Source organism: Panthera onca, chromosome B1, assembly GCF_046562875.1.
Source record: "Panthera onca isolate mPanOnc1 chromosome B1, mPanOnc1 haplotype 2, whole genome shotgun sequence".
NCBI lineage: Eukaryota > Metazoa > Chordata > Mammalia > Carnivora > Felidae > Panthera > Panthera onca.
The window spans coordinates 183,664,540-183,689,515 of NC_138342.1; the positions used below are offsets into that span (position 1 = coordinate 183,664,540).

Sequence of the window (24,976 nt, forward strand, 5' to 3'; positions counted from 1 at the left end):
TTCTTGTGTCCTTGTGTTCCTTTTAAAAATAGCTTCACTGACACAGAATTCACAGACCATACAATCCATCCACTTGTGTAATATATCCATTGTGTAACTGGCACTACAATCTAATTTTAGAACATTTTAATCACCCCAAAATGAAACCCTCTACCCATGTCCCCCCCCATTTCCTCCCATCCTTCTAGCCCAAGGAAACCACCAGCCTACCTTCTGTATCTATGGATCTGTCTATTCTGAAAATTTCATATAAATGGAATCACACAATGTGTGATCCTCTGTGCCCGACTTCTTTCACTTCATGTAACAGTTTCAAGGTTCATCTACATTGTGGTACGTATCAGTACTTCATTCCTTTTTATAGCCAATAATATTGCCTTGAATGGATATACTACATTTTATTAACTCATTCTCAGTTGACGGACCTATGGTTGTTTCTACTATTTTTATTTATTTACTTATTTTGAGAGAGAGAGAGCCAGGAAGGGATGAGAGAGAGAGAGAGAATCCCAAGCAGGCTCTGCACTGTCAGCACAGAGCCTGATTCGGGGCTTGAACTCATGAACTGCGAGATCATGACATGAGACGAAATCAAGAGTTGGACACTCAACCAACAGAGCCATCCAGGTGCCCCAGGTTGTTTCTACTTTTAAGCTATTATTAATCAAGAAATATTCACAGGTAAGTTTTTGATGGACATGTGTTTTCATTTCTCTCAAGTTAGGAGTAGAACTGTTGACTCATATGGTAGCTATGTTTAACATTTAAGGTCCTTACGGTCTTTTAACCTTTTCATGATGACAACAATCTTCAAACTATCATTTATGAGGTAAAAAAGTTCTGAAAATCCTCCTCTTTCCCCACAGGAAAAACCACTGTTAATGGCTTGGCATACATACCCTCACATTTTTTCAATGTATAGAATAATATATAATGTTTACAATTATTATTACATAAATGGGATGACATCATACATATTTGTGTATCTCACTCTTGTCGCATACTAGATCTTGAACACCTTTCCACACCCATGTGGAGCATGGGCCACATGTACTACTCTCTCCTCAGGCATAGGCACATGTACATTTTCATTACTGGCAAGAAGTTATAATGACAAAAATGTTGATTAAGGTCATTTTGTTTGGTCATCTCATTTTGTCCTATATGTTTCATGTAGTTGTAGGTGATTTTATTTCCATATATTCACTGGCACATCCCACTGAGGACTCCTGTTGTTGACTGGTTTACAAAGAAATGGGTCTAGGCCATGAAATTGGAAATTAAATTGGACCTAATGCTAACAGGCATAAAAAAAAAAAAAAAAAGGAAACCTGTGTGGTATCGAGATACCCTGCAAGATGGACTTGGCTTATCCCTCGACCACTAGATTTCTTGTTGACCATCTGATTAAATTATAAAATTGGTACATGAATACATGCATAATTAAATAGTATTTACAAATAAGAGACATGTAGAAAGTTCTCTACCTCCCCAAATCCACCCTTCTCTATGGAATTTTAACAGGTTGCCACATATCCTTCCAGATCTCTTTCTATTTTCATAAACCTGTAATTTCTTTTACATGAACAAAAGAGCATGCATACTATTTTGTGACTTTTTCATTCACTTGACATTATATACTGTAAATCTTTCCAAGTCACAGATACAGATTGCTGCAAGGTGAATCTGAAATAGTACAGCTGAACACCTCACAAAAATTGAACTGTGGGAGAGCCACAGTAATTCACTGTCAGAGAAAAAAAGGTCATTTTAGAAACAAGTGAAAAAAATAATTTGGTAGGGGTGCCTGGGTGGCTCAGTTAAGCATCCAACTTCGGCTCAGGTCACGATCTCCCATTTTGGTTCAGGAGTTCACGCCCCACATCAGGCTTTCTGCTGTCAGTGTGGAGCCCACTTGGGATCCTCTGTGCCCCTCTCTCTCTGCCCCTCCCTCTCTCTCAAAAAAAGATAATAATAGGGGCGCCTGGGTGGCTCAGTCGGTTAAGTGGCCGACTTCGGCTCAGGTCACGATCTCGCGGTCAATGAGTTCGAGCCCTGCGTCCGGCTCTGTGCTGACAGCTCGGAGCCTGGAGCCTGTTTCAGATTCTGTGTCTCCCTCTCTCTGACCCTCCCCTGTTCATGCTTTGTCTCTCTCTGTCTCAAAAATAAATAAACGTTAAAAAAAAATTGAAAAAAAAAAAGATAATAATAATAAACATTGGGGCGCCTGGGTGGCTCAGTCAGTTGAGCGTCTGACTTCAGCTCAGGTCATGACCTCACGGCTTGTGGGTTCAAGCCCCGCGTCAGGATCTGTGCTGACAGCACGGAGCCTGGAGCCTGCTTTGGATTCTGTGTCTCCCTCTCTCCCTCCCGTGCCTGTGCGCTCTCTCTCTCTCTCTCAAAATAAATTTTAAAAATTTAAAAAAAAAAACATTAAAAAAAATTTTTTAATAATAATAATTTGGTGTATTTAGGAGAGCAAGCTCCAAAATTAAACCACACTCATGTGTTGTGTATACTGTATACCCAGCACATTCCTAGCAGCAGGGGAACTATCAAAAGTACCTGGCGTGATGAGGAAACTCACAGGCGGAAAAACACTCACCCAGGAAGAAACACGGGGCCGAGTGGGGTGGCCAAAGAGGAACAGCCCCTTTGCAGATGAAGCGCCCTGAGTGGGGGACGGCCGTCCATTTCCTTGGCTCTGCCTCGTCTCCAGTTTCAGGCTTCAGAGCTGCAAAGACATGCATCGGGACGGAACAGCGACACTTACCTTGGGCCGAGTGTCCACGACGTAAATGAAGTCACTTCCTGGATTGGCTTTCCTGATGGCCTGAAGCATCTGCTCGTCCTCCAGGCAGCGGGCACTGAAGCCGGACAGAGGCTGGCTGCTCCGACAGATGGAGGCCTGAGGGGAGAGGCCGCGGCCACAGCATCAGAAAGCGCGCCACTGTTCCCACGGACAGCTGCAGACTGTGTCCCCAACCACGAGCCCCGGGCTCACTTACACCCCACGCCAGCTTGTAGAAGTGTCTGAATGCCTTCCAAAAATCCAGCTTGGTTTCTTTTTAATGCAGGCCAAAGAAACCACAACAAGGGCAAACAGTGCAAAGTTTCTCAGTGTAAGAAATTAGGAGTGTGCATGGATGTTGAGATAGGACCTAACTGATGAAATGTAAAGCCATCTAAGTAGCCTACTTTCAGGGTGCCTGGGTGCCTCAGTCAGGTAAACGTCCAACTTTGGTTCAGGTCATGAGCTCACGGTTCGTGGGTTTGAGCCCTGTGTCGGGCTCTGTGCTGACAGCTCGGAGCCTGGAGCCTGCTTCAGATTCTGTGTCTCCCTCTCTCTGCCCCTTCCCTGCTCACATTCTATCTCTCTCTCTGTCTCTCAAAAATGAATGAACGTTAAAAAAAATTAAAAATAAATAAATAGCTTATTTTCCTTTCCACAGGTATTATTTTCTTGAAGGTAGAAATACAAAACAAATAACTATTCTCCTAAAATTTACAGGATACTTGCTAATAGCAAGACTAGTTAAAAACAAGTTATTTTGTAATGCTTTCCAAATTTTTTATCAGCTCATTTAGAAACAGATACCAAAACCCAACTCTAATGCTAAATGGGAATGTTTTCACTAAGAGGAAAGCCCAGGCAGCTGGTAGCTCGGGCACCTAAGGTCAGAAGGCATACACCCCGATGGCCCCGGTGTGAGAGAAGCAGGGGGCTTCTCTGGAATCGGCCTGCGTTCTATTCTACAATTTCCCAATTCTGTGATTCTGACAGAGTAAACCGTATCACCAGACAACAAAGACAACAGCACGAAACTTTCCCTGCATTATTAGGTGAGCACGGATACGACCTCATAGCTATAAAACTTATGCTTCTGTGGCAAAGTATTTTTTGCGGACTTAGATGTTAACATTTAAAATAAAGGAATGACTCTCCAAGAACCTACACTGAGGCTGCGAGCCCACTGGGTAAGAGGATGGAGGGCGTGGTGGTCAGGGAGGAAGAGAACCCTCTAGCTCCAGGCGGGCAGGCTAAGCAGGGGAAACTCACCAAAGAGAGTCATGGCAGAGTCCACTCGGGGCACCTGCACTTCAAGTCTCTACCCCTGAAGGGACAACCCAGCTCTGAGTCCAAGCACAGCCTACGTGTCCCTAACATTCAACCCAGGAACACTCAGTGAGGGTTTGGGTTTCCCAGGAAGACCAGGAAGCTTTGGTGGTCCTCACTGGAGAAGGCAGGAATGTTTCTCACTACCTACACCATCACCACCACCTACACCATCTACACTATCTACACCATCTACACCACCTACACCATCAACAACACCTACAACACCTACATCATCCTCACCATTAACACCACCTACACCATCTACACCACCTGCACCATCAACACCACCTACACCATCTACATCACCTACACCATCTACACCACCTACACCATCAACAACACCCACATCACCTACATCATCCTCACCATTAACACCACCTACACCATCTACACCACCTACACCATCAACACCACCTACACCATCAACACCACCTACACCATCTACACCACCTACACCATCAACACCACCTGCACCATCTATACCACACCACCTACACCATCAACACCACCTATACCACTTACACCACCTACACCATCAACACCACCTACTCCATCTACACCACACCACCTACACCATCAACACCACCTACACCATCTACACCACCTACACCATCAACACCACCTACACCATCTACACCACCTACACCATCAACAACACCCACATCACCTACATCATCCTCACCATTAACACCACCTACACCACCTACACCACCTGCACCATCAACAACACCTACACTATCTACACTACACCACCTACACCATCAACACCACCTACACCATCTACACCACACCACCTACACCATCAACTCCACCTATACCACTTACACCACCTACACCATCAACACCACCTACACCACCTACACCATCAACACCATCTACACTACCTACACCATCTACGCCACCTACACCATCCACACCATTTACACCACCTACACCATTGCAGCTGAGGACCTGCTGACAAGACCGAGAACCACACCACAGCCAGACACATAACCGGACAACTGCCAGAGAGTTCCAGTTGCAGTCTGTGACAGCAAGGGGCAATCACCGAGGTGGGTGAAGAACTCTGAGCCCAGCAGGCAGGTTCAGAATTCAGGAGCGAAGGGCATGGGACGGTGGCAAGCAAAGCAAAGGGGCGGCAGAGCTTCTCCAGAGTTGCACAACTCTTGAGCTGTTGGCAGAAGTGCACCTGCAGCTGGAGAAGAGAGGGACGGAGGGCCTGAACACGGATGGGGATGGCCGGCAAGGGCTTGGTCCGGGAGAGAGGTGAAGCAGGGCAGGGACCAAAGGCGGGCTGGGTGACAAAAGACAAGCAACATCCGATGGATAGAAAGATAAGGGCCACCGAGGGCTTTCTTGGGGCTTTACCTGGGGGTTCTTTCTATTTCTTCTGCTCTTCGGGGGGTCAGGGCTTGCCCTGCTGCCCTGAGGGAATTCTGGCGGGTAAGAGAACAATTCGATCTAGAGCTTCATCTGGGTTAAAGAAGTACTAGTGAAGGCAGCTACCACCAGGCAATTTCTTCGACTATCAGAAGAGTTAGAGGGGAAGGAGACACATTTAGCTGGTGAGAATGCACATACCACACCTACGCTCACTGAGCAAGTGGGACTTCCATTGTGAAATGAAACCAGGGAATGACAATGACCTGCAGGCTGACAGCCGCTAGTTTTAAGTGAAGGGTTAAGTCAGAGCAGAGTTACACCATGAAATGTGGCCAATAAATTAAACCAGATATATTAAACCCACTAAACCAACTATACTTTAATATTTCATAGTTATATTTTCTTAATAACCCATAGACATGCTCCACACAGAGTTCTTCCCCGCGTCAGAGGGAACATACAGTCACCAATTTTGTGTGGCACAGTAAGTAGTCTTACAGTGCTTCTGTTCGCCCTGTCCACGCCCCAGACAGTCACACTGGTGACAGACTATTACCATTCGCTGGTGGCCTTTCTTACTGATGTCACCCATCTGAGAGCAGAGGTAAAGCTCTTCCATGGTAAACTGTCATGAGCCCCTCATTTACAACGCTACTAATAATTAAAATATCCAACATTTTCTGAATGTGTGCTATATGGCAGCACTATCACAAAGCCTTTGTCATATTTTTATCTTCTCAACTACCATATGCAATAACATCTATGACTTGCTCCATTTTATAAATGAGGCAACCAAGGCACAGAGAAGGGAAGTAACTTACTACTCGCTGTCAATAATTAGGGCTAATTATAGCTAATAATTAGGGAAGCCAGACACTGCATCCAGGCATAATATTTTCTGATCTGGGATTCTTAGCCAAAATAATATAGCATGACAAAATCATAAGTCAGGAAGCATGATAGAGAATTAAGATGCAGCATTCAGGAAGGTCTGGCTTTTAATCCATGGTTTGCTCTCACTCACTATCTGATCTTGGCTAACTGACCTATTGTCTTTGAACCTGGGTTTTCTCATCTATAATATGAGGAAAATAACAGAAAAACTACAGAGTGTGATGAAGTATATAACATTCTTAGAACTGTGCCTAAGACATAGTGAGTTTCAAGAACTATTAGTTATAAAAGGAGGAAAGACGGTCTGTATTTTTCTTACGGGAAATCACCTCTTTGGGAATCTTGCAGAGTTTCCCAGAGATCTGTGCTGTGAAATTAGGAGACCACCTTAGTCACAATTTAAAGCACAACTGCTTTCTTAAAAATAATTAAAACATTTAATAAGAAAGAACAAAGGATACAGCAATTCTAAGGGCTGGTAAATAACAAACAGGCACAGGCTTCTGAACGTAAGTGACATTTATAATTTATACATCTCTAATTGTTATGTACAAAGCTGTTAATAGTTTGATACCCAAAGGGAGTCTGGATGGCTTTATATAACCCATATGCAGTTCAAGGCCTAAAAGTATTATTCTGCACTGCCTGTGACATCTGGTAAAATTGGGAGGGCCAGCTCCCCTTTACATCTGCTCCTATGGACAAAGCTCCCTGGCTGGACAATTCTCCCTATGGACCAGATGTAGCTCCTGCTCAAGTCTGAGCTGAGGGTTTCAGGTACCTGCCAGCCCATGGAATTAACCAAGCCAATCACATCCTCGCAGGAACCTGAGGTCACCTGACCCTCTTGGTACTACAAAGCCCGACTCCCACAATCCCTCCTGGTTCCCTCTATTCCTGAGTGCAGCCCTGCATGGCCTGTATGGCAGCCATGTCCTCCCCTCCTGGGAAGTGAGTGTGCACAACAAATACACTGCTGACAACTTCATTCGTCTGGTGTCGGGTGTCATGGGCTCAGCCTTCTCTGGAGCCCTAGGGCAGGAGTCCTAATCTCACCAACAAGTGAACAGGATATGATTTTAACACCACATATGATAAAAACTGATGCAAAAGGAATTATGTACCCTCAGCAGAGGCATTTCTATCAAAGGATTCTCCACAGGACTTCTAGTTCATGCAATGATGTGCACTCCAAGCTTCTCTTAACCTAACTTTCGGGTCCCACACCCCACATTAGCCAAGCCACCTCTCCATCAGAAGTGTCTGTTTGGTAACAAAAGGATATGTGGGAAATAGTAGTTTAACTAAAGAATACGATATTCTTATTCACAAGCATAAGTTTTATTGGGGTAGGAATACATATTCTTTTTTTTTTTTTTTAATGTTTATTCATTTTTGAGAGACAGAGAAAGAGAGTAAGCAGGGTAGGGGCAGAGAAAGAGGGAAACAAAAAATCCAAAGCAGGCTCCAGGCTCTGAGCTGTCAGCAGAGAGCCTGACACAGGGCTCGAACCCATGAACCGTGAGATCATGACCTGAGCCGAAGTCAGCACTTAACCAACGAAGCCACTCAGGCACCCCAGAAATACACATTCTTAAGTCTATAAAGTCTGAAACCACAAAAGGGAAGAAAGAAAGATCAGCACATTTACACCATTTACACGATTTCTATCTGTTTACTTTGCATGGAAGACTGCCTGGTTTAGGTATGAGTTTTCCTAAGCAACGACAGCATGAACTGCTGCTTTGTTATCTCAAACATCTTCCATTTAACCACAGAAATCCACCCCGATCATATTTCCCTTTATAAAAATCCCTGGTTGCATCAGAAGGATTTACACAGTTAACTTTGATATTAAAACCCAAATGTTATAAAAAACAAAATGGATCATAATGCTACCTGCAGCAGAGAGTTAATTCATGGGGGTGGGAGAGTGGGTATGCATGTACGGGCACACTAAGTATTTCCCTGCAGAAACCAGCTCATCAACAACGCTTAGAAACACATCTCTGTGGGGTGCCTGGGTGGCTCGGTCAGCTGAAGATTGGACTTCGGCTCAGGTCATGATGTCATGGCTCATGGGTTCAAGCCCCACATCGGGCTTTGTGCTGACAGCACAGAGCCTGCTTAGGATTTTGTCTCCATCTCTGCCCCTCCTCCATGCTTGTGCACTCTCTCTCTGTCTCTCTCTCTCTCTCAAAAGTAAACAAAAAAACTTATATAAAAAAAAGAAACACGTCTCTGTTCCTTACTTTGTAAGAAGAGCTAAAACATGAAGTATTGTCTTCCTTGAAGTTCTAAATACAAGAAATCAATTATTTTAAACTATAACTGATGGCTGTTATGATTCATTTTCAAGCCTGGAGATCAAAGAACGAATGGCACACAAGAGCAGCAATGGAACAATGAGAATCTGAGGTCAGCAGGTGAAGAGGCTGGCCTCTGAGCTCTAATTGCTAAAACTTCTAACCCATTCTGAGACAGCACACACTTGCCCTTTGCAATACTCACAGTGACCAAAAAAAAAAAAAGAAATCCTTTTCTCAAGAATATCAAAACAGAAGGAAAGGCAGTAGGATGGATACTATGCTCACTTTAAATTTTTTAAATGTTTTTATTTTTGAGAGAGACAGAGTGAGCGGGGGAGGGGCAGAGAGAGGGGGAGACACAGAATCTGAAGCTGGCTCCAGGCTCTCAGCTGTCAGCACAGAGCCCAACACAGGACTCGAACTCATGAACCATGAGATCATGACCTGAGCCGAAGTCGGACGCTCAACCCATTGAGCCACCCAGGCGCCCCTGGGCTCACTTTTTAAATACCCAGCCCACCCTTACCTCTAAACAACAATAAAAGAATAAAAGATCCTCCCTCTCTTACTTCTTTACGAATGATGCTCCAAAAAGTGCCAATGCTACTGGTATCCTAATTTCAAATACAATGTCATGAAATTCCCTATTCATTCCATCATGGTTTTTTTTTAAAGAAATTCCTATCTTTATTTGACTTTCAGTACCTGTTCCAGTTCTGTGTAGGCTTAAATATAGTTGGAGTCAAGTAATACAGAACATTAATACTATCCTTGACTTTTTTAGACCCCATTTCAGAGCAGTGAGTTTAACGAAAAATAAGACCATTTATATCCTTCCAATTAATGGAAATTACACTGCTAAATGAACATTTTCCTCCAAAGCAGGCGACACAGAAGGCTGTATGCTTACCCTGAAGAAGATGGCATTGTTCACGGTATTTTTGGAAACCTCCTTCTAGAATCAGACACAGCCCCTACCCGACCCCCCTGCCCATCGGTACATGCATGTGCATACACATTCACAGACATCTGTTACAATTATTTATGGCTATTAACTTGGCTTTCAATCGACAACTATAACATCTAGCTTGAAAACCAAACTTTTCACCTGGCTAAGGTCAAGTAATTCCTGAAATGTGTGGCAAGGGCCATTGTGGACTCCTGTTTTTGCTTTCCTGTCCTTCACAGAAATGGAACCACAAGTTTTAGCTGTTTCCACGGTTACCCTTAAGACTGCATTTTCTTGCCTGCCCTGTGCAGTTCATCACTTCTGTGAGCAGAAGTCTCATGGCAGTTTCCGGAGGCTTCCTCGGAAAGCTGTGAGGGCTCATTAGCCCTCCTCCACCTGCTGCTGTGCGGAAGTGATGGCTGCTACTAAGTCATCTACTATGTCCCTCAATTTGCGCCAAAGACTCGGAAAGGCAGACCAGAAGGGTGCAAGGAGCTTGGGTCCCTGCGGGCTGAGTAGTGGAGAACAGGATTCCAGGCCTGGACTGCCCACCTCTGGAGTGTTATGTGAGAGAAAAAAAAGTTCTATCTTGTTTAATGCAGTGTTTACTTAGAGTCTCTGTTAGCTGCAGATGAATCAAATCCCAGCTTTTATAAACAATATTTTAAAAATAAAACCCATTCTCCATAAACAAAGATATCTTATGCAGAGGACACTCAAAAAAGTGTGCCATTAAAAAAAGAAGGTGCCATGCATTCCGGGAGCTTTTCTAAAGCAGGCGTTTCGAAGGATCTCCAGCACTGTTGGAATAAGCACAGAGCTGTCTGAGGTGACCACTTAGAAAAGGACAGGTTGGGGCACCTGGGTGGCTCAGTTGGTTGAACATCCGACTTCGGCTCAGGTCATGATCTTGTGGTCTGAGTTCAAGCCCCACATCGGGCTCTGTGTTGACAGCTCAGAGCCTGGAGCCTGCTTCGGATTCTGTGCCTCCCTCTCTCTCTGCCCCTCCCCTGCTCAAGCTCTGTCTCTCTCTGTCTCAAAAATAAATAAAAACATTAACAAAAAAAATTTTTTAATTAAAAAAAAAAGGATAGGAACTCACTTGAATGATTACATTTAACTGTTTTCTGACTGTATCCCCATTACTTTATTACCAAATAAACATGAAAGGTTGACTTCTACATAACGTAAGAGTTCAAGCATAGTTGTGTTGTGTCATGCCACGTACAGCAATATCCACATCCCTTTAAGAACCCAAACACACACGCACACAGCAGAACACTGCTAGAGAGTGCCTGTTTATGATAAAACAAGAAAAGCAAAGCATAAAACAAAAGCATGCCTTGAGACTTACGTGGTTATCTCTATAGTAGTAAGAAAGGGCAGGAAATCGCCGTCTGCTCCGGAATTTGGAACTCCCCACGATGATGTGTGCTGTGGCCGATTTGGGAACATACAGTTCAGTAGGGTAAGAATCACAAACCTGTCACGGAAAACACAAGGGGAATTTTTAGGCAATCCAGTAATGCTTTGTGAACTGCCACAAGAAATTCCATTCAGCATACTTCTACATTGCGCATATACGTTTTCTTAACCAAATTACCAACAGCTACTTCGGAGAAATGAAGAGCTGGTGATTTCCATGAAATCCTCACAAAGAGAAGCAAACACTCTTTAGCAACCTGTCCTTGTGCACTGCCCGTTCTGTCTACGGGCACTGCAAGCAGCAAGACAGTTCGGAACAGGTGGGCATTTCTCACCTCAAGAAGGGACAAATTATAATTCGGCATCCTGGTAGCTGAAAACAATTTCGCTGCCTGTTTTGAGTGAAAGATAGCCTGACAGTGGGAGGCAAGCACCAGGGGTGAGCCCCCGGGGCCATTTCTCTGTCCCCAGCACACAACATGTGCACTCCTGCCTCCAAGAAAGCAGTCCAGCCAGTGCCCTCCCTAGAAACTTCTTCCGTTGGGTTTTCCCAAATCTCCTCCATTCTTGAGGGACAACCCAACTCCACCTCCTTCAAGAAATTTCCTCCCTGCACTTCAGCTCGGGTAACTCTCTAGATCTGACTTGGTACCACACAATTTAACAGCTTTATTTATGTTTCTTACATGTTGATTTTACAGATGGTAAGAAATGATTTTATTCTTTCTGCCCATCACTAGTGGTGATTCCCACAGTGTAAACTCTGGAGCCTTGGAATGATCTCGTGATTCAGTCAGAATCAGCATTTCAGAGCATAGCTGCAATTTGCCAATTTCATGACCTTCAGGAATGTCAAACTACACTGACCTCTGAAACTGATGACACACAGAAATAATACCCGACAGGTCGATGTAAGGATCAACTCAGGTAACACCCACGACAAAGCACTTTATAAACCACTAGGTCTAACAAAAACGTTAGAGGTAGCAACAGTAATCGCTGACGTGTGGCTCAGTATGTATTTCGCTTTGACATCAGCCAGTCGATCTTTTTTCAATGTGAAGATCGCCTAGATGGCATTTCCCTGGATTTTGCCAAAGTGGCTGCTATTTTCCAGAAGTCAAGCACCTTCTTCTTGGCCATTTCAAGAGTCCTCAAGGAGCAGTAACAACAGGGAAATGCATTAGCTGCCTGTCCTCGGTCTACCTCCAGCCCACACTCACTCCTCTACAAAGATGGAACTGAAGGCAACAGAAACCCACCCCAAGCAAGAGCCAAGCCTCCTCTCCACAGCTCATGAAAATCGTCCTGTGATGGTACCTCCCCACCCCGACCTGCCTCCACTGTCTTTGTTACCAGACTGGTGCACGACAGTGAGCAGGAGATAAAAGGACCACAAAAGTGACATTCTCAGGCTCCAAGTGTAATTTCACCATTGAGCCAAAGACATTTCAGGGAAGATTATTAAAGACTTCAGAGACTTCAAGGCTCCAGCACTGACACTCCGGAGGAAATCCCGTACCAGGAACACTGATACTCTGGAGGAAAATCTTGCCCCAAGAATAGATGGTCCAACCTAGCTGGACGCAGAGGGTTCTTACTGGAATTACTACCACAAGACACTACACCCTCCTCCCCATGCAAGTCTGGCATCTGCACCTCTCTTCAGTCAGTCGGCTAGAATGTCACTAGACAGGACACACCCGCTAGCTTGAAGTTCAAGAGACATGTAATCGTTGTACCAGACTTACATTTCCTTAAAATAAGTTTTAAATAGGAAATTGGGAGGTTTTCAGTAAGGCAGGAATCACCTACTTTCTTCACTATACAACACTAAGGAATTGCAAAGTTATGATTAAATTAAATAAGGAAGTAATAGGTGAGATTTCTCAACATGCCTATTACACACAGGCTTTCTGAGTAACAAAGAGGTGAGCTAGGAACCGTGGAGCTCCTGTCAGGTCCTCTTGTGGCCTCCCACAGCCAAAGGATGCCCAGCTTGTGTCACGCTGGAGCCTTTATTGCACCATACCTGGTGTAGGACCAAAGGAGAGATAAACACCCAGAACTCACTGTCCTTAATACTCCTGGACCCAATCTACTTAGGGACCTGACCATTTGCTATCCACTCCGGGTCCTCTTTCTTCACCAGAAGAGCAGGAAAAACTTTCCTGCCCTTTAAGAAGACCTGGGCCCTCCCTCTCCACAGTGAAGGCAACGTAGACCTTTTTGGTTAGCATGAGCAAGCACCAAGAGCTTAACACCTCAACCCAGTCAGTGGTGGTCATGGCCTCCCCTCTAGGGACACATCAATGCCATTTACAGGGGCTCCTGCTTCCCCCAGAGTACTGAGTCGAGGTGAAAAAGAGTTCAAGGTTAAGAACTGAAATATGGACATTCTGATAAGCTCTTGCATGGGGAGCTCTAAGAGAAGCTAAAATACCTTTGGAAAAAAGTCAGACTCGTGGTGTCTATTAGCTCAAGTTTCAAGATACAAATTCTTAACCAAGCTGGAAAAAAAAGTGAATCCACCCTGCATTCATGAAAGCAGATGGCACTTTCACGGAGAAATTTAAAAAACAGTCATGGATAGCACTGACCACTCTCATTTTTGCAATAAGCTCACACAGTCATAGTAAAAATTCTGACAATGAATAATGCACAGCATGGTGCAATTTAGGCTACCAAATTCTGAAACTAATCAATGCACGTCCCCAAATTTTGTCTGGTTTGGAAAATTACGTAGGAAAATTCAGAGAGAATGGGAGTTCAGAAAAGTACAAAAAGCTTTTCTTCTGAATTTTCTTTCTTTACATTAGCTGCTTAAGCCAATGAAGGCAGAATAAGTTAAAATCATTTCTGCATACTTTTTTTTTTATTAATAAGGAAATGATTTTCTTTGTCCTCCACTAAATAAATTAGCCTGCCAAGAGTGCCTGCCTATCTTGGTTTTTTAGCCTTGCCCAGAAAATCTCTTTGGATAATTGTTTCACTCATTCAACTAGTTTAAATATATATATATTTGACATATACCATTGTGTAATTTAAGGTGTACACATGTTAATTTGATACATTTATATACAGTAATATGACTGCCACTGTAGTGATAATCAGCACCTCTATCACGTTACATGAATATCATTTCTTTTCAGTGGTTGGGATTATTAAGTTCTAGTCTCCTACTTAGCAAGTTTGATGATTATAGTACAATGTTGATGATTTTAGTATGATATTGTTGTCTACTGAATACTTAATGCGTGCCAGGCATTATGTTAGGTGCTGGGGCAGTAATGAATAACAAAAGAGCTACTGGCTTCAAGGACTTCGCATTCCCAGGAAAGTTGATCTCTTTTGACCCAGTTATAATCTTGCAGTCAATTCATTTACCATTGCAAGGTAGTATCCACCTGAGATGCCATCCGAGATGTCTTGATTAGACCTCTGTATCTATGGAGGACCACTCAGTTGAGCACTTTGGAGAGTTAGTTGCCAGAGCCTTGTATCTATACAGACAGCTTTCTTCTTAAACATTTAGTATCTAAAATTTATTTCAAGGAATTTATGATATAATATTAGGGGAGAAGGAGGGTGTGAGTTGCCTAAAACAATTTACATATAAATATAATAAAATAATATGTAGCACACAAAATATAGCTGTAGAAAATGGAAATCGACAAGATTGCAAATTACTGGTTCCTACTCTATTTTAAATTTTATTCCAAGAGAAACAGGTGAAAATTTTAACCTAAGTAGTGAACGATAATTCTTTTATTTAAGAAAGACAATTTCAGGAGTTACATACAAAGGGAAATCTTCACTTTAGAGTTAGACTATCACAGGCAAGTCTTATAAAGAGGACTCATAGGAATGATGACAGAGTTGATGATGAGGATGATGGTGGTGGTGGTGGTGGTAATTAGTCTCAAAACATCACACACACAGAAAAGGGCAGCACAGGTTCTGAACCTGTTTCTTTCTAAGAAGAAAGACATAACTCTTGTAAAAGAAGGGAGGAAGAAGTCAACATTTTCTCAACTATGAGGTGAAAACAAAGTAATGCATGATGCCACAACTTTCTCAATGGGCTGTGAGTCAGAAAGTTTTTGAAGCAACCTTTATTATATTTCTAAGTTGGTAACAGAGAAGGGGACATCGTCTTTCTCACTATTTCCATCATATTAGTAAAATCAGAAAATCCCCTAGGTTTTCACCTTTTCTGCTTCAACACAATCCTTCGGTTGTTAGTTTGGGTTTGCTGCATGTTACTTTTGAAAAGAAATGCTGACTAACTCATGTTTTGCAGTCTCCACACGTAGGACATAAGTGACTAAATATGAGTCATGTTTGTGCTACTAGTTCTAGAAGGAAATCTCTTCAAAAATAGGAAGAACTTGTGTCTCCAAGAAAATATTATTCCACAAGATGCAGCCTAGATTCATTTTCTTCCTCACTCAAGGGCGTGTCATATTTTTGAAAAATTTCAAAAGGGACCCAATTTTCTTTACTAAACTAGGATTTTCCTCCCTTTCATTTCAAGGCTAAAAATGCATCGCCACATATTTCATAACGATGGAGACAAAGAAGCCCCAAATGTCTACTCACGGTGTAAGATTATGGTTGTTAGATTTAAATGTAATTATGAAGAAAATTCAGTATCACGTATCCATTCTATCCCAAATAATCTATAAATTCATGACATCAGAAGAATTATGTGGAAGGAACTGACCTCTACACATCAAAATTTACTAGAAAACCGTAATAACCATAATTAATATAAATGTAATTATAGATATTATACAGCATCCAACTGGGATAGAGTTTAGCAAGTAGGCCAGGATTTAAAAAAAAAAAAACACAACAACAACAACAATATGCTGAAACATGAAACAAAATAGTAAACACTGACAATTCAAAACTTCTGAGGACCCAATGATTCCCCAGGAATAGTATGTAAATGTCTCCTGAGAGGAGATATTTGTAACAGCTATAAATGTTAACATACGTCTTTTCAATAAGAAAAAGACAAATAATCTTATGGAAAAAAAGGATCAAAAATAACAAACAGGCAAGTCATAGAGAGCCAACGTGAACTGCCAATAAATGTCAGGTCAAACTTGTCAGTGATGTGGAAGATGGAAGTAAAACCACACTGATATCAACTTCACACCAATAACACTGGCATTTTTTTAATTTAATTTTTTGATTAATGATTTCATATGGTTAAAAACATGAAACAATACAAAAAAGGTGCATATCCTTGTGTTCTGTTCACCCCATTCCCACCTATTCTCCAGGTTATCATTTTGGGGCAACTGCATACATACAAATATATATTCTTATTTTTCTCCCTCTTTTTCAGATAACAGATGTCACACTATATTTAATGCTTTTTTAAAAAGATTTTATCTTTTAAGTAATCTCTACACCCAATGTGGGCCTTGAAGTTATAACCCCAGGATTAAGAGTCACACACTCCACTGACTGAGCCAGCCAGGTGCTTCTCTGCCTTGCTTTTTTGAAACTGACAATATACTTTAATAATCTTTCCTTATTAGTACATGAATATCTTCCACATTTTTTAATGGTTACATACTAATTTAATTATATGGATAGAGCAAAAATTATTTAACTGGTCCTCTATTAAGAAATTTTAGTTTCTTCTAAGATATGCTGTTACAAACAATGCCTCAATAAATCACCATCTACATCATGTGTGTATGCTATCAACTCTTTACAATAAATTTCCAAAAGTAATACTGCTAGATCAATGAATAGGTGTATCACCAAATAATGTCAATGCCAACTGTTGGTGAGTCTGTGGAGTAGTGAGAACTTGTATATCTTGCTATCAGGTCTGTTAAGTCCACGTACACACTTTGGGAAAGAATTTGGCAATATCTAGTAATGTTAAAATCCACATACCCTCTAACTCAGAAATTCTACTCCGAGATGGAAACGCTCAACCATGAGTCATGTATTAGCCAGTTAACAGCTTTGTGATGATAAACAAAAAGAGAAAGAGAGAGAAGACAAGGATAACTTTTAGAACTCTGGTATAGTTGTAAAATATAATATGATACAATGGTGAAAAATGAATGAATGAGAGCTAAAGGTATCAACAGTTTCTGAACTTCTCTAGGTCTTGGGCAGTTACTTAACTGGGCTATGCCTGAGTTTCTACATCTGCAACGCAGGGATACTAAGAACACCTACCACATGGTACTGCTAACAGTTGTCAGGCTTTTTAGAACAGTGGCATGTGGTAACTATTATAGATGTGTTTATTAAATGAAATGAATCTCACAAATACAATGCTGAGTGAAATATCAAGTTTCAGTAAACGACATTCAGCACAATACCATGTGTAGAAAGCATTAAAAACACACAAAATAATACCACATATTACTACTTACAAATGTAGACACATTATACACAAACAAGGGAAGGATAACACCAGACTGCAGTCAGTGGCACCGGAGCAGAGGGTGATCCGGAGGGCACTTTAGAGAGGTTTAAGAGCATTCATCTATGTGTCTGTTTTTGTCCCAGGACCATACTGTTTTTACTACTATGGCTAGCAATCAAATATATATATAGCTAATTATTACTGTATTTATATAATAAACTATTGGAACTATACTAAAATAAAAAGCTTCTGCACAGCAAAGGAAACCACCAATAAAACAAACAATGGGAGAAGATATTTGCAAATAATATACATGATAAGAGGTTAATACCCCAAATATGTAAAAAATTTACCCAACTCAACACCAAAAAATCAAAATAATCCCAGGAAAAAAAAAATGGGCATAGGACCTAAATAGCTATTTTTTTCCAAAGAAGACACACAAATGGCCAGGAGACACATGAAAGGATGCTCAACATCACTAATCATCAAGAAAATGCAGCTCAAAACCACAACGGTATCATCTCACACCAGTCAGTATGGTTAGTATCAAGAAGACAAAAAATAACAAGTGTTGGCAAGGATGTAGAGAAAAGGGAACTTTCGTGCACTGTTGGTGAAAATGTAAATTGTTGCAGCCACTGTGGAAAACAGTATGCAAGTTTCTTAAAAAATTAAAAATAGAAATACCATATGACCCAGCAATCCTACTGCTGAGTATTTACCCAAAGAGAACAAAAACACTAATTCAAAAATACATATACATCCTTCTGTTCATTATAGCATCACTTACAATGGCCAAGATATGGAAGCAATTTGCGTCCATCAATAGATAAATGAATAGAATAAATGTGGTGTGTGTGTACACACACACACACACACACACACACACACACACACAGAGGAATATTATTCAGCCATAAAAATGAATGCGATCTTGCCATTTGTGACATAAATGAACCCAGAGGGCATTTTGCTAAGTAAAACACAAGTCACATAGGGAAGGACAAATACCACATTATTTCACTTATATATGGAACATAAAAAACAAAATGAATCAACACACACATAGAAACAAACAAAAAACAGAAATAGACTCATAAATACAGAGAGCAAGCTGGTGGTTTCCAGAGGGGAGAGGTGGAAGGATGGGAGAAATAGGTGAAAGGGATTAAGAGGAACAAATTTCCGGCTATAAAATAAATAAGTCACAGAGATGAAAAGTGCAGCAAAGGGAATATAGTCAACAATACTGTGGTAATGATGTGCGGTGACTATACTTACCGGGCTGGACATCACATAATGTGTACAATAGCCAAATGACTATGCTGCACACCAAAAACTAGTATAACACTGTATGTCAACGATGCTTCAATAAAAATTTTTAAAAATGTAACCAATTAACAGGAGATAAGGTGTAAATGGCCAAGAAGCATATACAAATCTACAATCAAGAAATCAAAGCATGTCAGTTAAATTGAGAAATTGCTTGTCCCACTATCAAATTGTCAAGAAAATTGTTTAAGAACGAAATTCTTTCCCTGTGAGGGCACAAGAAATCAAGCCTTCTCATACACAGCTGCTGAGAATTTATATAAATCTGCAGTTCTTGCTGACAATGTGTACAAAAATTTGTGTAAAGTTTTTGACACAGAAATTTGACCTTTAGGAATCTGTCTTTAAAAGGAATTTTAACATGGGCAAAGATATAGCTACCAGGATGTTCTCACTATGTTATTTAAAATAGTGAAAAATAGGGGTGCCTGGGTGGCTCAGTCGGTTATGCGGCCGACTTCGGCTCAGGTCATGATCTCACAGTCCGTGAGTTCGAGCCCCGCGTTGGGCTCTGTGCTGACAGCTCAGGGCCTGGAGCCCGTTTCAGATTCTGTGTCTCCCTCTCTCTCTGACCCTCCCCTGCTCATGCTCTGTCTCTCTCTGTCTCAAAAATAAATAAACATTAAAAAAAAATTTTTTTTAAATAGTGAAAAATAATAATCTGAATGTCTAAAAATTGGAGATTAGGTAGACAGAATATGACAGTCATACTACACAATTGTTATACGATGTTTTTAAATTATATAAAATATATTTATTGACAGGAAAATGCAATATGATGTGTGAGGAAAAGCAGAACACAAGGCATGTGTTGTATGATTCCATTTGCATTACATACATCCGAACAGTTCCTTTTCCTATGTATTTTCCAATTTTAAATTATTCAATGCATTACTTATATAAGAAAAGACATTAAATTATGCAGATGAGAAAAAAATCTGAAGTAAAATTTTAAAACCTAACAAAAGAATGTGAGGGCAATGTTCTTTTTTCTTTTATAAATTCTCTGCAACATTCTTATGCTACTTTTATTACTTAAAATATTTAAAAACGTCATAGGGAAACCAACACTGATTTGTAAGCCCGTCATCAGGGACAATACAGCATTGGTTCTGCCCCTTCTGCCTCCTTTCCTCTCCATAGGCCTTTCTGTAAACGTAGACACATCTCGCCACATTTCTCTAGGGAAGCCTCTTGGTGACCTTGTGTACCAATCAAGAGTTCAGTGAGTACAGAGAGGAGCTGGTGCCAGACTGCCATCAGAGTCTCTGTGACTTCCCCACTAATCACTCACCACACTATAAAAAGAGCTGACAGGAGAACTTGGCCCTGGCCTGCTCTCCCACCCACTGCCTGGCCATGAGGCCACTGGACTTCTCTGAGTTTCCATTTCCTCAAACATTAGGGGAAGGGTTTGTGTGTCGGGGGGTGGGGGAGGTCTCTAAGTTTCCAAACTTTTTGATTCCGGTGCAGGTAGGAAATGTAGCTGGTAATAACCAGGGGAGACTTGCAAATCTACAGATCTATATCTACAAAGAGCTAAGAAATTAAAGGAGATTAAGTCAGTCATGCTAAGCCACGGGAATCAGGAGTTCACTTGGATTAAGCATCTAGATTTCACTAGATGCCTGCACTCACTCGGTAGTCTCTATTCACATCGCTGAGCTGCCAATAATTATTAGGGAGGCCCATTCGCTTGTATTCTTCGCTGAGATCGATCAGCATCCAGCCCTGTTCTCTTTCTTCTTTATCCAGCTTGGGGTTGAATGAAAAGCAGTATAACTCCTCGTATTTCACTGCAAGAAAAGGGAGAATAAAGCCAAATCAAGCTAAGCCAAAACTAGAACCAAATCTCCCCACAAGCAGTCTGTCTGGGCTAGAGTACATCAAGAAGCCAGTCCGGCTCCTGGCCCCTTGGGACACCCTACCCTCTCTGGGTAGGTACGCCCACCTCCTCCAGACAACACCATGAAGACCTTGGGACAAACCAACTCAACTTTGCAAACGCTTCTTTCCTTTCAGAAACAAGGACTTCTCCATTGTGTGCTTTCTTTAAAGTTTCTTTGGAAGGCAAACATATTCTCCAGACCATACAAGAAATGGAACTTAAAAATTAATTAAGAATGTATGTATCATTAGACATCAAGAACTCAGTTTGTTTATGTATATCGAGCTTGGATTTGGGACGGCTTCTCAGAGGTAGAGAGAGGCCCGGACCACTGCCATATTTTGATGCTCACAATATTCAAAAAAGAAACAGCAATTGAAAGGCTGTGGGATGTAGGGGCACCTGGGAGGCTCAGTCAGTTAAGTGTCTGACTTAGGCTCAGGTCATGATCTCACAGTTCGTGGGTTCAAGCCCCACATCGGACTCTGTGCTGACAGTTCAGAACCTGGAGTCTGATTCAGATTCTGTGTCTTCCTCTCTCTCTGCCCCTCCCCCACTCGTGCTCGCACACACTCTCTTTCTCTCTGTCTCAAAAATAAACATTAAAACAAATTTAAAGAAAGGCTGTGTAATGTATTTAAGTGTTTGCCCGGAAAACATCTGAACTTTTAGCAAACACATCAACGTCATAATTACAGTGCTCATACAAAATTCATGGGATTAATAAAAAAATCAATTCATAGTGGCAGGCACCCTGGTCATGAAGGGCAAATTTAAGGATGCACGACGAAACTCTCCTCTCAATTCTGCAAGGATGTCTTTGTCTTTGTGTAACACCCTTTGTGCTTGTGAGCCCAAGCTCCACAGCCTTCCCCATTTAAAGCTAAAATTTGATTTTCTTGCTCCAGTCTCGCCCTGTTGAAAGAAGCATTTAGGCCAGTGCGACTCAACAGAAATGTAATGCAAGCCACACATGTCACTTACAATGCCCTTGAAACCACATTACAAAACTAAAAAGAAACAATGAAATTAATTTTACTAATATATTTTATTGGTAACCCAATATGTGCAAATACGATTTCAATATGTGCGTAATATAGAACTTATTAATATTACATATATCTTGCTTCACAACGTCTTTGAAATTCCATGCTAGCTCCATGTCAAGTGCTCACCGGCCACATGCAGGTGCTGGCTACCATATTGGATAGTGCAGATCCACACATCGCTAGTAAAGAGAAATCATGGCTGATACTCACTAAACCCGTATTTCATTCCAGATTCTGTTCTTAACAAATGTATTAACCTACGATGGGCCTCATTTTCCAGATGAGAAATCTGAGGCAAAAAGTGGTTAAGGAACATCCCCAGGGCCACAGAGCTAATAAATGGGGACTCTGGATTGAAATTAGGCAACCTGGCTGTAGAGTGCATTCTCCAAAGCACACGCACTGCCCGTCTAAGGCAGATCCTTCTCTCTTCTCCCCAGACGGACCACTTTTGTGTCTTTTCTTTCCTTGTTCCCTCCTCTTAACTTTCCTCTTTTTTTCCAATAGCTTTTTTTCTCCTCACAGTTTTCTGAGGTCCCCTCATTTATTCCCTAATCTGTTGATGACATTCAGATATGGATAATTTAACTGCTCTTCAACATGTGTCTGGAGACCCAGTCAAGGACCTCACCACCAGCAAAAGGCCACAGCAACACACAGGCAGCCTAAGATCTAAACTCAGTTTCAGGCTTGTGATTACCATTGAAATGACTCATCTACATGGAAGAAGAAAGATAAGGGTCATATTTTTCATTAGACATATAGTCTTTCTTGTAAAAAAAAAAAAAAAAGCAAACAACTAGAGTGTACTTGTAAGATAAACTATGTTCTAGTTCAGTTTCTCTTGATATCATATATTCTAAACTTCATGTTTTAGAATACAGATGATTTCAATCAATAAGAAAATACACACCTACAGCTATCTGTACAAAAACAGAAGAGATGCTCTCAGTAGGAACTTGTTCTTGTAATCTTAGCTTATTGAGCAGACAGCACAAAAAAATTGAGATCCATTTCTGGGAACCAATGGCTCGACACTGACACATCTTTTCCATCTCTCAGTACCATTTTCATGACTCAGGCCTCTGATATCATAATGTTAACCGCAAATGCAATTTGTTTAAGAGGGCAACAGAATCTCTTGAGAAAGCCTCGGTTCCCTCAGTGAAAGCAGAACTTATGAAGACAGGGTTAGTAATGGAAGCTAAGTGCCCTTCGTTAAGTAGTTACAGATAGGTGCAAAGGTAGAAGAAGAAAACCAGTGGAGGACAGAGAGTTTTCTATGTATGCGCTCATGCCTGCTGTCATTGGAGGAGGCAGAGACACGGTACAGAAAGCAGGAATAACTTAAGGCAGACGTGAACAAGACCATTCGTGAATTCTGAACTGGGAGGCATTAGAATGGGTTACCACTAAAACTGTGAAATGTTTTGTGTTATTTTTTTAAGCAAAAGGGTGATCACTCATACCTCCAGCCCTATGTAAGTTAAAATTCTTCACAAGGGCAAAGAAACCCACATTTTTGTCAACCCAAACTCAGTCTTATTAATGTAGGCAAGCTTCTCACACAAAGGCCAGCCCAGGTGAAGCCTTCAGCTGAGGCCTGCCGGCTCTGAGAAGTTATAAAGTACCATTAACACAGATGCAAACTTTACTGAATAGTTCCCATTCACAACGATCTGTTCCACTCACCTCCATCTTCTGCAAAATACGTAGCAGAATTCTTTTTAAGTTTATTTATTCGTTTTTGAGAGAAAGCAAGAGAGGGGCAGAGAGAGGGGACGAGAGAGAGAATCCCAAGCAGGGTCCACAATGTCAGTGCGGAACCCGACACCAGGCTGAAACTCACAAACGTGTGAGATCATGACCTGAACGGAAACCAAGAGTCAGACACTTAACTGACTGAGCCACCCAGGCACCCCTACCTAGCAGAATTCATAGTCATCAGCAAGTAGGCGAGCTAAAAACAAAAGTAGGGCTACAGAAATCTCTAGTCTTTACAGAATGTGAACTGAAAGAACATACCTGCTTTGGAAAAGTCAGATCCCTCATTTCTCACCTTCGTCTCTTAAAACAGACATGTGATACTCCACTGGCTTCTTACACCATAAGGTCTGAGCCGTCACATACAACATAAAAGGTCTTCTGCTGCTAGTGACAGCAGGTTTCTAAGCCAGGTGCACTGAAGGCCTCTCCCCTACAGCTGCTCCCGTAAGAAGCAAATATCCCACATGTCTTTGCACTGAATGTGCACCTCCAAGCAAAAGAAAAAATTTCAGAAAAAATTATGTAGAAATCATTCGAGCATGTACTTTATTGACCTACTTAAATCTTACAAATGCTAGGCGAAGGCAGATTTGAAGGTTTTTCTACCTATTCAGAAAGAAAAAGGACAATTTCTAAAGTACTACATTAAATTAAGAATGAGTAGCATCGGGGCACCTGGATGGCTCAGTCACTTAAGCATCCGACTCTTGCTTTCGGCTCAGGTCATGATCTCACAGTTCGTGAGTTCAAGCCCCACATCGGGCTCTGTGCTGACAGTGCGGAGCCTGCTTGGGATTCTCTCTCTCTGTCTCTCTCTCTCTGTCTCTCTCTCCCACTCTCTGCCCCTCCTGCAGTCTCTCTCTCAAAATAAATAAATAAACTTACAAAAATAATAATGGATAGCATCTTGGTCATGTTTCTAGGAAAACCAAATTGGTGTTTCAGGACTTGGCAGATAGCGAACAAGATGCAGGTTTTGACTGACTCTGTGTCGTTTGAGCACAGCTGTTCATCACGTGCCCCTTAACACAGGGAAGCACTCGTCTCTGCTCTCGGTTCCACAGCTATTGCTCTCATTGACGCCTTCGCTCTTAGGTAAGCCCTCTTCCTACTTCCTGGGGAAGATTTACGCCACCAAGTGGCAACTTTCAACTTGGAACCACCAAGCCCACAAATGGCCCAGTCTCTGCACCCCACCTCTGCTCCTTCTCTTCCATAAAAAAGGAAAGGGTGTTCACTCGAGCAGATAAGGCAGCTGTGGGTAAGACAAAGCAATTAGAAAAGGAAGAAAAACAACCTAGTTTGTTGCCCAGGTATCGGGCTAAATGGTTATGAAAACAGAATATTTTAGGGGAAAAAAATGAGGGAAGTATCATGATAGACTAATTGGGAGAAACAAAACGTAACTTAATATTATAATAAAAATACTTTAAAAAGAAAAAGAAAACTTG

At 41.6% G+C, this 24,976-nt stretch overlaps 1 protein-coding gene across 2 annotated transcripts in view; it reads right to left on the minus strand.

Annotated features, from left to right (window-relative positions):
* MTMR7 (myotubularin related protein 7) overlaps positions 1 to 24,976 on the minus strand; it is a 125,325-nt gene that overhangs the window by 35,423 nt on the left and 64,926 nt on the right. For both annotated transcript variants that reach the window (XM_081795634.1, XM_078445381.2), the window contains 3 exons: positions 20,460 to 20,617; positions 11,010 to 11,138; positions 2,774 to 2,908 (listed from right to left, as the gene is read on the minus strand). In XM_081795634.1, the coding sequence (XP_081651760.1) occupies positions 2,774 to 2,908; positions 11,010 to 11,138; positions 20,460 to 20,617 (422 nt within the window). The remainder of the gene's footprint in view (positions 1 to 2,773; positions 2,909 to 11,009; positions 11,139 to 20,459; positions 20,618 to 24,976) is intronic.